Source organism: Peromyscus maniculatus, chromosome 8, assembly GCF_049852395.1.
Source record: "Peromyscus maniculatus bairdii isolate BWxNUB_F1_BW_parent chromosome 8, HU_Pman_BW_mat_3.1, whole genome shotgun sequence".
NCBI classification, from domain to species: Eukaryota; Metazoa; Chordata; class Mammalia; order Rodentia; family Cricetidae; genus Peromyscus; species Peromyscus maniculatus.
Window position 1 is genome coordinate 95768524 of NC_134859.1, and position 15576 is coordinate 95784099.

Genomic DNA, 15576 nt, shown 5'->3' on the forward strand with positions numbered 1-15576 from the left:
AGGCGTGGTGCCTGGGGCTTGAGAGCTCCGGTCACATTGCATCTGCAGTCAGGAAGTAGAGAGCAGTGAATGTTGCTTCTCAACTTCAGTCTCGGTCCTCCAGCCCTTGCAATGGTGCTGCCCACATAGAGCTTGGGTCTCCCTTTCTCAGTTAAATCTTTCTAGAAACACCCTCATAAACACACTCAGAAATAGGTTTCCATGGCGATTCTGAATATCTTCAATAAAGATTAACTGTCATACAAGTGAACTGTCAAAATGGAAATAAAGTTAAAATTCCCTTTTAAAAAAATTCCTTAATATGGTGATATTTTATTTGTACTGAAATGTGATTTTATTTGTATGTTAATAAATAAAGTTGCCTGGGGGGTCAGAGCTAATATCAAGCCATAGCAGAACCCGGGTTATGGTGGCACACACCTTTAATCCAGATCACATGACAGATAGATCTCTGTGATTTCAAGGATACAGCCAGCGTGGAGACACATGCCTTTAATCTCAATACCAACCATAGAAGACCTGGAGGTGTGTATAGACAGACAGTGACGAGGAGGTCATGTGGTTGGGTTTACAACCAATGAGAAAGCAGAACAGAAAGTCAATAAAATGACAGATACACAGGAAGTAGGTCTCTTGCTGAGGGGAAGGACAGCAGCGGCAGGAAGGGTAAGAAGGTGGTTTTAAGTCTCAACTCTCAGCTACTGCTCTGACCTTTTGGGCTTTTAACTCTGCATTTGGCTCTGTGTTTCTTATTTACTAAAACTGTTCATCTACACCTTAATTCTAATGTGTATCATTGGTGTAGGATTGTTTACTTTGAGCTGTTCCAGGATAAATAAAAATTTAGTGACAATGTCCTCTAAGCTTTGCCAGGATTTTATTGAGATGCCGTGTTATATGCCATGAGCTTAAAGCATGATCTCAAAGTTAGATGCTTCTCTTTCTTCACTTTGACTTTTTCCTCCTCCTTTGGAAGTGACTTCCAGTTCATGAATCCATCGTTAACCTCTGACCCTTTAATCTGATTGACTACCTGATAAGATCAACTGTGAATGAGTTTTTGTTGCTTTCATGCCTCTCATTTCTGTCCTATTATTTCTACTTTCGGAATGAGAACCTTTGTTTCAACATAGAGATTTACAGATATTTTAAGGCATCAGAGGGCAGCTGCATAGTTTAGGGGCTCAAGTGTCTGAGTGCACTTTGTATTCAAAGTGAGGAGCTGACTTAAAACTACAGACTTCTAGAGGAGCTGCACGGAGAGATAGGAGTGTGACACAGGGATGATGCAGTCTTTGCTCAGTCATCGCAGCCTGCTCTGGCCTTCCCGTGAACCGCCTCCTTCTGCCTCTTTTCTTGCTTGTCGGTCCTTAGCCTTTCCTTTCTTCCTTTGTTGTTTCTCAGATCTCATGGCTTCAAGTCCCATTCCTTCACATCCATGGCTGACTCATGATGACTTCTAATAGTATGTAATCATACATGCATATCACATCCTCTTCTGATATTCACTACCTTTTAAAAATTACTACACATTAGTCACACAAACTAATGGGGTTTGTTATGATGTTTTCATACATATTATGAACATTATATTTACTTTGATCATGGTAATTCCCTTGATTGTCCTCTCTTGTCTCTCCTTATACTTTTGCTTTTCCCTTTCCTCTTCTGTAATAGTGACCCTTCTTATTTCCATGTTTTTTTTTTAATATCCACGTAGAGAAAATGTGTGATATTTGTCTTCCTGATTCAGATTTGTTTTGCTTAACATGATGATCTGTAGTTCATTTCATTTCTTGTAGATGACATGATTTTGTTCTTATGTCTGAATAAAATCACACTACACACACACACACACACACACACACACACACACCATATTTTCTTTATTCATTTTCCCATTGATGGACACCTATGTTGATTCCAGAACTTTGATAATCATAACTTTTTTCCTTTTTTTTTGTCTTGGATCTGCCAATTAAGAAAATTTTGTATTAGAATTTCCCATTTTCTTTATCCACTCTTCAGATGAAGGGCATCTAGGTTGTTTCCAGGTTTTGGCTATTACAAATAATGGTGCTATGAACATAGTTGAGCAAGTGTCCTTGTGGTATGATTGAGTATTCCTTGGGTATATGCCCAAGGGTGGTATCGCTGGGTCTTGAGGTAGATTGATTCTCAATTTTCTGAGAAACTGCCATACTGATTTCCAAAGTGGCTGTGCAGGTTTGCACTCCCACCAACAGTGGAGGAGTGTTCCCCTTGTTCCACATCTTCTCCAACATAAGCTGTCACCAGGGTTTTTGATTTTAGCCATTCTGACAGGTATAAGATGGTATCTCAGAGTCACTTTGATTTGCATTTCCATGATGACTAAGGATGTTGAGCAATTCCTTAAATGTCGTTTGGCCATTTGAGATTCTTCTGTGGCAGTAGAATTAGGGTCCATCCCTGGTGCATGAGCTGGCTATTTAGAGCCCATTAACTATGGTGGGACACCTTGCACAGCCATGATGCAGGGGGAGAGGCTTGGACCTGCCTCAATTGAATGTACCAGGCTCTGCAGACTCCCCATGGGAGGCCTTACCTTTTTGGAGGAGGGAATGGGGGGGTGAGGGTGGGGCAGAAGCACTGGGGGGAGCAGGAGGAGGGAAGAGAGGGGGGATCTGTGATTGGTATGTAAAATGAATAAAATATTTTTCAATAAAAAGTTTTAAAAAAGTAAAAAAAGAGAATTTCCCATTATAAATGTATCTCAAATCAAACTCTTCTCATATTTTGTCTTCTTTTAAAAATAGATTTGAGGTATTTAGAATTGCTTAAATATAACCTTAGGTTTATATACATTGTCTATGTGGAACATTCATGGCCCTCTTTTACTGCTTCATAATGAACATGTAGGAACTCATCCCATTTAAGAAATCTAGTCTTACAGCTAAAGCTTCAGTGAGATTTTTCTATCATTTTAAGTAGATAATTTAGTAGATAATTTAAGCTCTTCATTAATCAAGTTGTACCAAAGTGTGTGCATTGAATATAATGTCGATGTCAGTTTGCTAGAAGACATGAAGATAATATATTTTCAACTATGTGCTCAAGCTGACCAATTCCACTTCTGTATTTTCTGTTTGTATAAAGTACACTGGATATTTATAAAGTTTGTTTGGTGATCATATAATTTTCAGAGTAAAAACACACATTTTTTAGATGCCACCTCTCATGCCTGTTAGTGAGATTACAAAGTGGTAAATCCAGACTTAGTGATTTTTTTTGTAGGCAAAACAATAAATGAATATGACCTTTATAAGCCAAGAGATTAGTGATTTGTATAATATATGTAATCCACAAATTGAGTTAGACTGATAAAAATATCAGAGTAGTGTTCGTGAGAGTTAAAAATCCTGTGTCACAGCAAGATAATACACTCAATGGGTCATTATATATGGATTAAATGTGCTGCATTTTTAGGTAGATTTTTTTAAAAAGGATAATTATTTCATGAAATTATTCACTCATTTACTTTAGAGATAGTAAAAGAAAACCTTAAATCAGCTACAAATCCCTTGGAATTATTGGCTTTAATAGATAAAATGTTTGGATTTAATTTTAGAGTGAATATGTACCGCTTGGTAGCCAGACATGGCACTTTAGCTTTCTGTGTTTATATAGTTAGGAGTTAGGGACAGCCTTTCCAGTATGTCTAAAGTTATTTTATTGTTGCAAAATTTTATCTAAAATATGTTTAATAGTATTCACACATTTTATTTTTATTAACTTCCAAAGACAGATTCCAGGAATCTTATTTTTATGAAAATATGTATTCATATTTGTGTTGCCTAACTGCAGCTAACTAATAAATTAAACTCTAGACTGGGAGTGTACAGTCTTTTTTCCAGCTCATAACTATGTTTTGTTGTTGTAAAGTTTTTATTTTATTTTATTTATAATGTTGCCATACCATTTGCTTGCATATGGTTCATTAATACTTTCTTGATAAGATGGTGAGCTAGAGTAAGTTATGCCAGTAATCACATGTCTCGGAAAGCTTGAAGTATTGACAATTGGGCTTTTTACAGAAGTTGGCTGACCCCTGTTCTAGATTATAGTAGGTACTTATATAGACCTTTATAATTTAATGTTTTATCATTGACATCAGGTTTCACATAGTTCTTATGTACTTACAGAACGGCAGCGGTGTGCTCTTTGGATCAGAAAGCTGTGTGAGCCCTCAGGAACAGGTGCAGGACTCATGGGTAGGAAGAATCGGAACCTGTACGCAAAGCTGTTACTGCATATGCTTAGGCGAGGAGTACTTGAAGGCCCTTTTACACACCGTCCTGAGCCAGGAATACTAAAAACATTACCATCATATATGGTAGGTACTGCCGACCATGGCATAGTAGTTTCATTCCTTTTAAAGTGAGTGTGATATATCATCCCTTTAGGAAGGGAAATAATATTGAGTTATATGTGCTAAATAGTACATAACTTAAAACTTCTCATTCATTTTTTCTCACTTTCAATAGAAAACATTCTTTTGTTATATTTTATTTACTTATATAAAAATGAATTTTAAAACTGACCTTAATTACTTACTAATTTTCAAATTTGACTCTTAATTATAGTTTATGAATCCTTTCATTATATATTATTTAACATTATCAGTTTAATGGCTCTTAGAAGTCCCTTTCTAGTCTGCCGATAATAATAAGTTAGAATTTAAAAGTGGTTCTCTATAGTTGATTTAATTATTATCAGCTTTGTTATGAGGCAGTTATTTTATGGCTAGTGGATGAATTGTCCCCATCTTGCTCCTTGTAAACATAAATTTGCTTCTTGGTTTGTGTGGGTTATGAGTATGATATCTAACTGGACTGCTAACTGTTGTTTTATATGTGTGTGTGTGTGTGTGTGAATGTCAGAATTGTTACAAAATATAGGATTTCTCTACATATTAGACAATTTACTAATCAAAATATAGTGGCATGGAATGCTGCACACCAAAGGATAATTCCTTTTGTTGGTGGCAGAGCACAAAAACTTTTAATGCTATTATCCATTGTAAAAGGAATACCATACATTTTGCTTATGCTAAGATCAGCAGTATTGGGGAAAGTAGTTAGTTGACTTTGTGTATTTGATTAGATATTAGAATGAGTACTTCGGTCTCCCTATTATCTGTGAAGCTTTTATCCCCCCATCTCCACGAGATTCCCAAAATAGCAAACTACATGGAATTGTTTGTGCTATACTGAGACATCTAAGACAGCTACAAAATGACTATGAATAGGTAGTTGCTTTAGTCAAGGTTTCTATTGCTGTGATAAAATATGACTAAAGCAACTTGGGGTGGAAAGAGTTTATTTTGGCTTACACTTTCACGTCACAGTCCATCAATGAAGAAAATTAGGGCAGTAACTTAAGACAGGAACTTGAAAGCAGAACTGAAACAGATGGTATGGAGGTATGCTGCTTACTGGCTTGCTCCTCATGGCCTGTTCAGCCTGCTTTCTTATAGTACACAGGCCCACCAACCTAGGGTTGGTACTGCCTACAGTTAGCTGGCACCTTCCACATCAATCATCAGTCAAGAAAGTGCCCTCCAGACTTGCTCATGGGCCAGTCTCAATTGAGGTTCCCTCTTCCCAAATGACTCTAGCTTGTATCAAGTAGACGTAGAACCAGTCAGCACAGCAGAGTATACTGTGCAAATAGATCTCGCTGGAGATAGTGGAACAGAGTTTATGAGAGTTTATTACAACTTACAACAGCACCTAATTTAAATCTTATTTGTAGAATTTTCCATTAATATGTCAGGCCATGGTTGACTGCAGGTAAGGCAAACCATGGGAAGAGAAGCAGAGCATAAGCAAGATAACCATATCTCATTTAAAAAGAAATCATCCTGCATTTCCGATTTAATATAAGGGGTCATGTGTGACTATTTCCTGAGGAGGAGCCCCTTGAGGACTTCGGTGTAGACTTAGGTAATTGGTGCCCAAGTAGAGTTTTCTCCAGAAACTTTATCATGCACAGGGCTTGAAACTAATGTGTTAATGTCATCTCAGTGCCTAAAATGGACTGTTTTCTGAAGAACAGTAGATGTTGGGATATTAATATATTCTGTCACATTTTTCCATTCACAGTCGATTTCATAAAGTTGTAGGGAAGGACTTTATTTGACAAATGATACTAAGAAGGCCTGGAGCTTTGTCTTGGCCTCCCAGGGAAAGAACAGTATGGTTGGAACCAAATCCCATGTCTCTGACTTTGGAGTTCCCACCGCATTGAGGGATTGTTACTTTTAGCTTTAATTTCTGGCACGTTTTAATTGTGGTTACTCTAAATACTGATTTTGTGTATAGTGTGCCTATGTGTGTAAACTAATTGATAGTTACAGGAAGAAATAGAGTAGGACATAATTTAAAAAGTTTTCCATTCAACTATAAAGCACTGGTTCTCAAACTGTGGGTCGCAACCCATTTGACAAAGCTCCCCCCCAAATTTATATTATGATTCAAAACAGTAGCAAAATTACAGTTATGAAGTAGCAGCAAAAATAATTTTATGGCTGGGGGTCATCACAGCATGAGGAACTGTACTAAAGGGCCATAGCATTAGGAAGGTTGAGAACCACTGCTATAATACTAATATCACTTCTTAATATAAGTAATTATTCTCAGATTGAGCTATCATGTAATTTTGCTGTTCATTAGGTTTCTTGTGTAGAACATAACTGAATGTAAATGTATTGGGTGTCTTATTATTTTAATATCTCATAATTTATTATGTATTCAATGATACATTTCATTTATTTGTCTGTAATTGAACTTTAATTAGATATTTGAAAAACTTTTTTTAAACTTAAAGTTGATGGAAATTTTAAGTGTTTTTTTTTTATAGTAGTACATTTTGTAAGAATGATTTCTCTGATTTTTAAAAACCAGTCCATCTATTTTGATGAACCAAATCCAGCACAACCAAAAAGTTCAAGCCCAGAGAAATTACCTGACTGGGTAATGGGTGAGCTGGAGACAGGTGAACACAGATTAAATGAATCATGGCAGTTTTCTTCTGGAGAAGAGAACACGATGCTGTCGGCAAGTGATGTCCACAGGTATGCCATAAAGTTTAAATATTTAAAACTTTACTGTGTTTTTGCAACTGGCTCATATATTGAAGCCTTTTCTTTTTAATAATAAGGTTTTGGTTTACATTATATTTTTTGCTAATGTTGGAGACTGTGAACAGATGTTAGGCAGATAAAAATAACAGGTTTTAAGAATTTACTACATATTTAAGTAAGACTATGTTATATTTTAAGTCATTTTATGAGTATCTGTTAACTGTGTGTGTGTGTGTGTGTGTGTGTGTGTGTGTGTGATTTCATTGTTTGGAAAGTGTAGCTAAGAATCGTAAATAACACAATTACATTTTTTTCCCTTTATGACAATGTTAAGAACATTGCCCGCGACTTCAACAAAATGTAATACTCTGAACATCCATGTTGCATCTTCTGCTTGAATATCTCTTTCCCTACCTCACTGACTGGTGCTATTTTCATTTAATGAAATAAGAATATAAATTTGACCCATTCAATTGCCTTTTTAGTAGAAGGTTAAGCCTACATAGGATTTTAGTACAAATAAAATAAACTGCTAAGTTATAAAAATGTACCAAAAGGTTGTTATTGTTGCAGTATAATTTTTGGCCTTTAAGAGGGAGAGATTTAAATTTTGGTTTTTATTAAATTTTGATATTTCCTGTTGACATTGGGAGTTTCTTTAAGTGTTAAAATATTGGGTAGTGTTGTTTGAAATGCACCACACTTCATTTTTCACTCTGGCCATTCTCTTGGGAATTTTAATTTTATGAATTTGTTTCTATTAACAAAGTAGTCTTTCTGTCCACTATAGTTTCTTTGGTCTATTCTTATTAAATGTGGAAATGTTGGTAACTGGAAATGCATCCATTGTAGATGTAGTCTGGTTGAGTGTCTTTCAGACTTGAGATATCATGATGAGGAACAACAGTGAACACAAATCAAAGAGTCCTTGAGATATTTTATTAGAAAGAGGAAACAAAGTAGAATGGAGAAAAAAGTGAAGGGAGATATGATAGCATTAAGGACATACATATGTAGAGGAGTAAAAAGTGAATGGGTGAGTTGTATTAGATGGTGTTAGTGCTTTTTTTTTTTGCGTCCATAGAGAATTAAAATAAGATTATATTACATATTATATAAAATAACTTTCTGACCCTCTTGCCTCCACACTATGGAGGTGGAGACAAGGGGGTCAGAAAGTTCAAGGTCATCATCAGCTATGTAGCAAGTTTGAGGCCAGCCTGGCTTATATGAACCTTCTCTTTAAAGAAGAATTCAACTAAAATTTGAGCTCCTTTCTAAGTATAATGGTGAAATGAACCTGGAGTTTGTGGCATGAAGGTGAACTAGTTACAAGTCTGTCTTGGCCCTTGACCATGGGTTGAAAACAGTAAATCTTTTTAGACAGAGTCAGTGACATGAGCAGATTTGTTTTGCTTCACTTGCACAGTGGTGTCTCCAACAGTGTTTTTGAAGGATTTGTCAAAGTTAGCCATCAGTTTTCTTGCACTTCCTAAAAATCTGAAAACCTGGTAATCTTTTCGTAAGATAGCCATGGGGTCATAGATTAGAGATAGTTATAGTAGGTTGCTCTGTTACTGTAGTATGCTGTTAGCTGTAGGTGGAAGTTTCTTTCCTGCCTGCCTATTCCCAAATACCCAGCAGCCACTTCTTAAATAATTGACTCCGAGGCTTAGTATTACTTATAAATGCTCCGCTAGTAGCTCAGGCTTATTGCTAATTAGCTGTTATACTTAAATTAACCTATAATTCTTATCTGTGTTTAGCCAGGTGACTTGGTACCTTTTCACAGTGCAGCATTCTCATCTTGCTTCCTCTATGTCTGACTGGTGACTCCTGACTCCACCCTTCATCTTCCCAGAAATCTCCTAGTCTGGTTACCCTCCCTATACTTTCTGCCTGGCCACTGGCCAATCAGCATTTTATTAAATCAATTTGACTGACAAATCTTTACAGTGTACAAGAGCATTATCTCACAGCAGTTAATGAATTTCACATTATTTGTATATATTATTGAGCATGGAACTTTTTTCTTTAAATAGTCCTAAAGTGTTTTTCTGTTTTCATATTGTATCAAAAGTGCAGAGAAGAAGGATGTATGTAGAGGGATCAAATAATTCAAGAAAGGAAGTGCAGAATTTGGAAGCATAATCACTTCTCTGTTGCCTGCTTAAGCCCTCCAGATGTGATTTATAACATGTTTTACATGGGAGAAGTGCACAGATAGTTTTGATGCACTAGTCATGTGTGATTTTGCAAATACGTGTGAAGATTAAAGTGTGCATATTAGGATAGGAAATACATGACATTAACAGGAGTCCAGGTGAATGGACATTTTCTTCTCTGGACCACAAGATAAATTTTGAGGAAAATATTCTTTTTTAAAACAGATCTATTTTTATTTTTATTTATGTCTGTATATGTATGTCTGTGTTGAATGTATGATGTGTATGAGGTTGCCCATGGAATCCAGAAGAGGGAGATGATTTCTTGGAGCTGGAGTTACAGGTAGTTGTGAGCCTCTCAACTTAGGTTCTGGGATCCAAATGAGAGTGCCCTGGAAGAGCAGCAAGAACTTTAAACTGCTGAACTGTCTCTCAGCCCCAGTGGGAATAATATTTACTTGTCACCCAGTTACTTTACTGGAAAATGAAAAAATAATAAAATCCAAACATTAAAAATAATTTGTCAGCCAGGCAGTGGTGGCACATGCCTTTAATCCTAGCACTGGGGAGGCAGAGCCAGGATCTCTGTGAGTTTGAGGCCAGCCTGGGCTACAGAGGGAGATCCAGGACAGGCTCCAAAACTACACAGAGAAGCCCTGTCTCGAAAACAAAAACAAAAACAAAAACAAAATTTGTCTTATTCACTGTATTAGCTCTCTCTTTTTTTTTCATTGCTGGGACAAAATATTTGAGAAAAGCAATTTAAGGAGGGAGGGGCTTGTTTTAGCTCCTAGTGTGAAGGGATGGAGTTCATCAGGGAAGGCAGGCAGGGTAGCAGGAACATAGGTGCCTGGTCACTTTGTGTCTGCAGTCAGGAAGCGGAGGATGAGGAATGCTGGTGCCTGTCTGACTTCCCACCTTTCCCTTTTTACTCAGCTCAGCACTTCAGCCTGTGGGATGTCCTGCCCACATTCAGGTGGCTCTTCCTTCGCTAGATAAGCCTCTCTGGAAATACTCATAAAAATATGCCCAGAAGTGTATCTCCTGTGTGATTCCAAATCATTGTTAATGAAAATTAGCAATCACCGATATCTATAATCAAAGGACTTTTAATGAAAAATAGTTACTTGAGTAGAAGGCATTAGTTATTGATTAAATGATAAGCAGTGGGAAAAACTGATTGTCTGTTGGCTCTCATCAATCCTGTCCATCCTCCAGATCCACAGCCTCACAAAAGTCTGATATCCAAGTCTGTTCAGGTGACCCTGTCACCTCTTCCTGTAGGATTCTGTTTCTCAATTGCAATCATTGCATTTGCAAATATTTATTGTCTGACTTTTCTGTTAGATTCACGAGGTAGGAATTTCACAGGTAGGAATGTTATTTTTCATTTGCAATTTATTTTCAGTTCCTCATAGCAGATGTGAGCATGTTAGAAATTTCGTAAGTCATATTCATTGAGTTACATGTGTGCTTTAGTGAAGATTATTAGTCACTACTATATAGTAATTTACTATATATGAAGACCTTCTAAGGTAGGTGTATTGTGGCAAAGGTAATAGTTCAAAAGAATTGGGAAATTGAACTCTTAGAGAATGTAGAGGGGAGGGTGGCTTTTATAAAATGGTGGAGGAAACATGGCCATGCACTATAGAGGGGCCTGTAACACTATGAGGCATGACACCAAAGGAGCTGGCGAGGACATGCTTAAAGGTCTTTCTGTTCAGGTAGGTGACATGAGGCTGATGGTCACTTGGGGTCATAAAGTCCTTCTTAGGGTATATCATACTCCTTTAATAATTATGGCTTGATTTGTTTTAAACTTTAAATTTTGTTGAAGCTTTAATCCACATGTATATTACTTAACAGAGATTTGTCATTTTACGTATATGGAGACATTTAAAAGATAAAACTAACATTTATTTTAGCTGAACTTACAAAGATTGATTTGAAGGCCAGCTCCACATGTGCTTCAGCTCACCGTGGCACTGAGGAGCCCACCAAAGGCTCACTTTCACTCTCCTCTGTGAGGTTGCTCCTTTTCTCTGAGTGGTCATACTGTGCTAACGACCAAGTCGCTATCTGTTAATGTTGACCTACTACATCTAATAACTTCTGTAAGAATTGTTTTAAAAAGTTTAAGAGGCTTCTAATATTTGACACATGTATGTTTTTATAGTGAATAATTTATTGTTACTTAGAACTGAAGTTTAATGCTACCTCATAAATTTTACAGCCACTTCAACTTGTCCTTTGAAAAACCTCTTTAATCTTAAAAGATTTTCCCCCTTAGTGTTTCTTTTTTGATCACTTTATAAAACCCTGCTTTACTTAGACCTTTTTGTATGTGAAGCATTTCTAATGGCATTTTAGATGATGCTGTTTGTGCCCTAGCCTTTTTATATTATTAAAGATGCAGAGTCCTTTTGAAGCCTTTTGTTAGGATCCCTATTCAGGGGAGATGACACCTTCCCTCTACCTTTATTCCTTTGTAGGCTGGAAGCAGCCTTGCCTCACACTCCCTGGAAGTATTATGAGGCCGTATTTTAGCTCTTATTATCATGTTCCCTTTTTGTCCCTCAAATATACACCATGCATTAGTATATTTAGCATTTTACACCAAAAACTCCAGTACCAGTCCCTCCTGAGATCCCCTGCTTTCTTTTTTGCATACTCCTTGGTTTATGTTCATGTTATTACCCATGTTTTCTTTTAGAAGACTCGCTGATCCAAATGTCATTACTATTTAAATTAAAGTTCTGCTATTACATTTTTGTGTTTAGTATCTGGCTTTTTTCTTGACAAAGAAATATTGTAGTTATATTTGACTTTAGTTGGTTATGACTTTATACGACCTTTCTAAGGTGATCCTAGCCATCAAGATCTGATAAGCACCTTGTTTTTATGATAGGTTGCCTTTAAGGGAGTCCCCAGAACCTAATTCCTGATATTCTTCCTATAGTTTCCTCCCCATGATTATGGGCAGGGCCTGTGATTTGTTTCTAACCAATAGAGTATGGCAATGGTGAGGTCACTCTGATTGCCTTGTGCTGTGTAAAGCATAATCGTACTCTAGGTCTTGTTTCTAACCAATAGAGCATGGCAAGGGTGAGGTCACTGATTGCCTTGTGCTGTGTAAAGCATCATCGTACTCTAGGTCTTGTTTCTAACCAATAGAGTATGGCAATGGTGAGTTCACTCCTGCGATTGCCTTGTGCTGTGTGAAGCATCATTGTACTCTAGGTCTTGCTGCCATGCCCTTTGTTGACTTTGAAGAAGTAGCTTCCATAATTCATGTAGCCACAGGGCACCGGATGTTGACAATCATGGGGTCAAGGAAGCGAATCTGTAGTTGAGGAGTCTCCATATGAAAACTCAGCTCTCATCAAATAATGGTTGTAGCGTTATGAAGTAGCAAGCAGAGGACCTAGCTCAACTATACCTGGACTTTCACAGAAGTATGAGAAAATATGTGCATATTATTTAAAACTCCTTGGTATGGTGTTATGTAACTATACATGATGGATGCAGAATTTTTCTTAATATAGAAAACTATGAATACTTGTGGAAGCCTCAGTGTAGAGTATGCAGAATGAAAAGTCAAGGTTTTGTATATTCTTTATTTCCTTCCTCACGAGAGGTAATCTCATCAATAATTTGGTATATATTATTCTTGAATAGGTACCTAACATCTATGCCCATGTGAATAAGAAATTATGAAATGTATATGCACCACTCTATAACTTTCTCTTTTATTTACTTAGTTCTCAAAGCCATTGCCATGTAGGTAGGTTTTCAAAAATATACTTTTTAACCCTGTTTCTACTGTCTTCTTTATTATTATAAAGAATGCTTGGTTTCACATACTAATGCCTAGCTCATTGTATATCTTTCATTAAATATACCTGGGATTTGTTTTAATTGCGTATGATAAGATGATATAGAGACAATTACCTTTTAAAGAAGAGATTGCCATTCAGACACTAAGAGGAAGTACCATATCCTGCAGGGTCACATTTTGCTCAGGAGGCAGAAGGAACAAAGGGGAACATAGGTAAAAGCACCCCTTAAAACTATAATGATGGGGTGCCTGAACTGGCTTACCCCAGTAATCAGATTGGTGAATACCCTAACTGTCATCATAGAGCCTTTCTCTAGTAATTGATGGAAGCAGATGTAGAGATCCATAGCCAAATACCAGGCTGAGTTCCAGGAGTCCAGTTGAAGAAAGAGAAGAGGGATGCTATGAGCAAGGGGCATCAAGATCATAATGGCGAAACCTACAGAGACAACCAAACCAAACTAGTGGGAACTCATGAAATTTAGATCAACAGCTGTGGAGCCTGCATGGGACTGGACTAGGCCCTTTGCATAGCGAGACAGCAGTATAGCTTGATCTGCTTAAGGGCCCCCCTGGCAGTAGGATCAGAACCCTGGTGCATAAGTAGGCTTTTTGGAGCCCACCACCTATGATGGGAGTGGGCTTGGACCTGCCTCTAGTAAATGTACCAGGCTCTGCTGAGGGGTGAGTTGTGGGGGAAAGGCTGGAAGGGTGGGAATAGGGGGATCTTTGATTGGTATGTAAAATGAGTAAAAATTTTTTCTTAATAAAAACTATAATGTTGGGAAGTGGTTAGATGGGGGGGTCTACTAGTAGGTATGAAGTAAAGCACAGATTTTGGAGTAGTGGTTGGGGGTTTTAAAATATGATTTCTGGGAGATACTATGGAAGTGAACAACTTTGGCCATTAATTTGGCCCAGGGCTTAAAGATACCAGCTTATCAGTTATAGTATCAAGAATAGACTTACACACTTGTCTGTGTTTTAGACTATAGTGAATTCCTAGAAGATGAATCACTGTATTGGTAGGATTATTAATTGATTTAATACCTTGTTCAATTGTTTAAAAAAGTGTATATGGGCTATCTTGGAAAGATATGAAAGATTTATAAAGTTTTAAAAAGTAGTAGAGGTATAGTGAACTATATTTTTGTATAGAAGCATTTTAAAGAGGTAGTGTGTCTGTGTGTGTGTGTGTGTGTGTGTGTGTGTGTGTGTGTGTATAAAATTACTAAGTATCACTTGGTTAATGGGACTTGCCTGGAGTATAGAGATAATAGCATTTTTTTATATACATGTTTGTTATTTTTATTTTGTAAGCACACATTTATATTTTTATAGGTACTGTCAAATTGCCTTCTAAAATACCAAACTTTTATTAAGATGTTTGGACATACAAAATTTTAATATTAATGCTAAAATTAATAAATTTAACTATGTAACAAATATGTCTGTAGATGTAACAAGTCTGTATGTAGATTTAAACATAAGGAGGACATTTTCCTTGATGAGTACATTGCAGATTTTGTGAATTCCACTTGTTTTCTAGTATGTTAAAGTAGAAAAGCCAACTGAGGGCATTTGTGCTGTTTTGGGAGTGCCTAAGGTATGTTAGGTGCTGTCTGGACACATGTTCTAAGTTCCCTGGTTTGATCCTCTCTGCAGCCTGAGAGCTTGACAGCATTGCTCCTTTGTGTTTGTGGAGGCAGTAGCAGCCTCAGGAGGCTCACACAGCATTCCCAGCAGTGGGTCTGGTACTGGAATGCAGGTTCATGGATTATGTTTCCAGGATACCTCTAAGCTTTAGGTAGCTTAGGCAGAAAATATGGAAATTTCATTTTTTCCTTAAAAGTTGAATATTCATGTAGTGTTATGTGTATGGGTGTTTTGCCTGCCTGCCTGCATATCTACACAGTGTGCATGCAGTGCCTGTGGAGGGCAGAAAAAGGTGTCGGGACCCTAGTAAGAGCTGACACGGAGGTTCTGAGAGTGAATCTGAGTCCACTGGAAGAGCAGTCAGTGTCTTGACTGCTGAGCCATCTCTCCAGCCTTTTGTCTGCTTTTTGGTCCATGTCACCTCAGCAATCCAGGCAGTTCTTCCCTTGTCCGTTGTTCTTTCCAGACTGAGCTGAAATGAGGAGGTTTGCTGTGGTTCAAATCCTACTTCTGATACTTGGCAACCATCTGTCCTCAGGCGAGTTACTTAATTTCTCTAAACCCAAGTTTCATCATTTTGTAAAATGGGGTTTTATGGAACTCTGTGTCTAAACAAAGTGGAACAATGCATGCGGAGACTTCAGCATAGGACTTACTGGGTATCAGCCGCGGCTACTGCCATCATTGGCATGGTGGCTGCTATTAGCACAGTTCATACAGGGACTCACTTGTTGTTTGACTGTTCTTTTTTTTTGTAGTGATGAAATCCTCTCAGAGGATTGTCTCAG

At 37.3% G+C, this 15576-nt stretch overlaps 1 protein-coding gene across 10 annotated transcripts in view; it reads left to right on the forward strand.

The window, feature by feature from the left end:
• Cep112 (centrosomal protein 112) overlaps positions 1-15576 on the forward strand; it is a 432181-nt gene that overhangs the window by 9086 nt on the left and 407519 nt on the right. For all 10 annotated transcript variants that reach the window (XM_076543620.1, XM_076543621.1, XM_042283013.2 and 7 more), the window contains exons 3-4: positions 4185-4375; positions 6948-7117. In XM_076543620.1, the coding sequence (XP_076399735.1) occupies positions 4185-4375; positions 6948-7117 (361 nt within the window). The remainder of the gene's footprint in view (positions 1-4184; positions 4376-6947; positions 7118-15576) is intronic.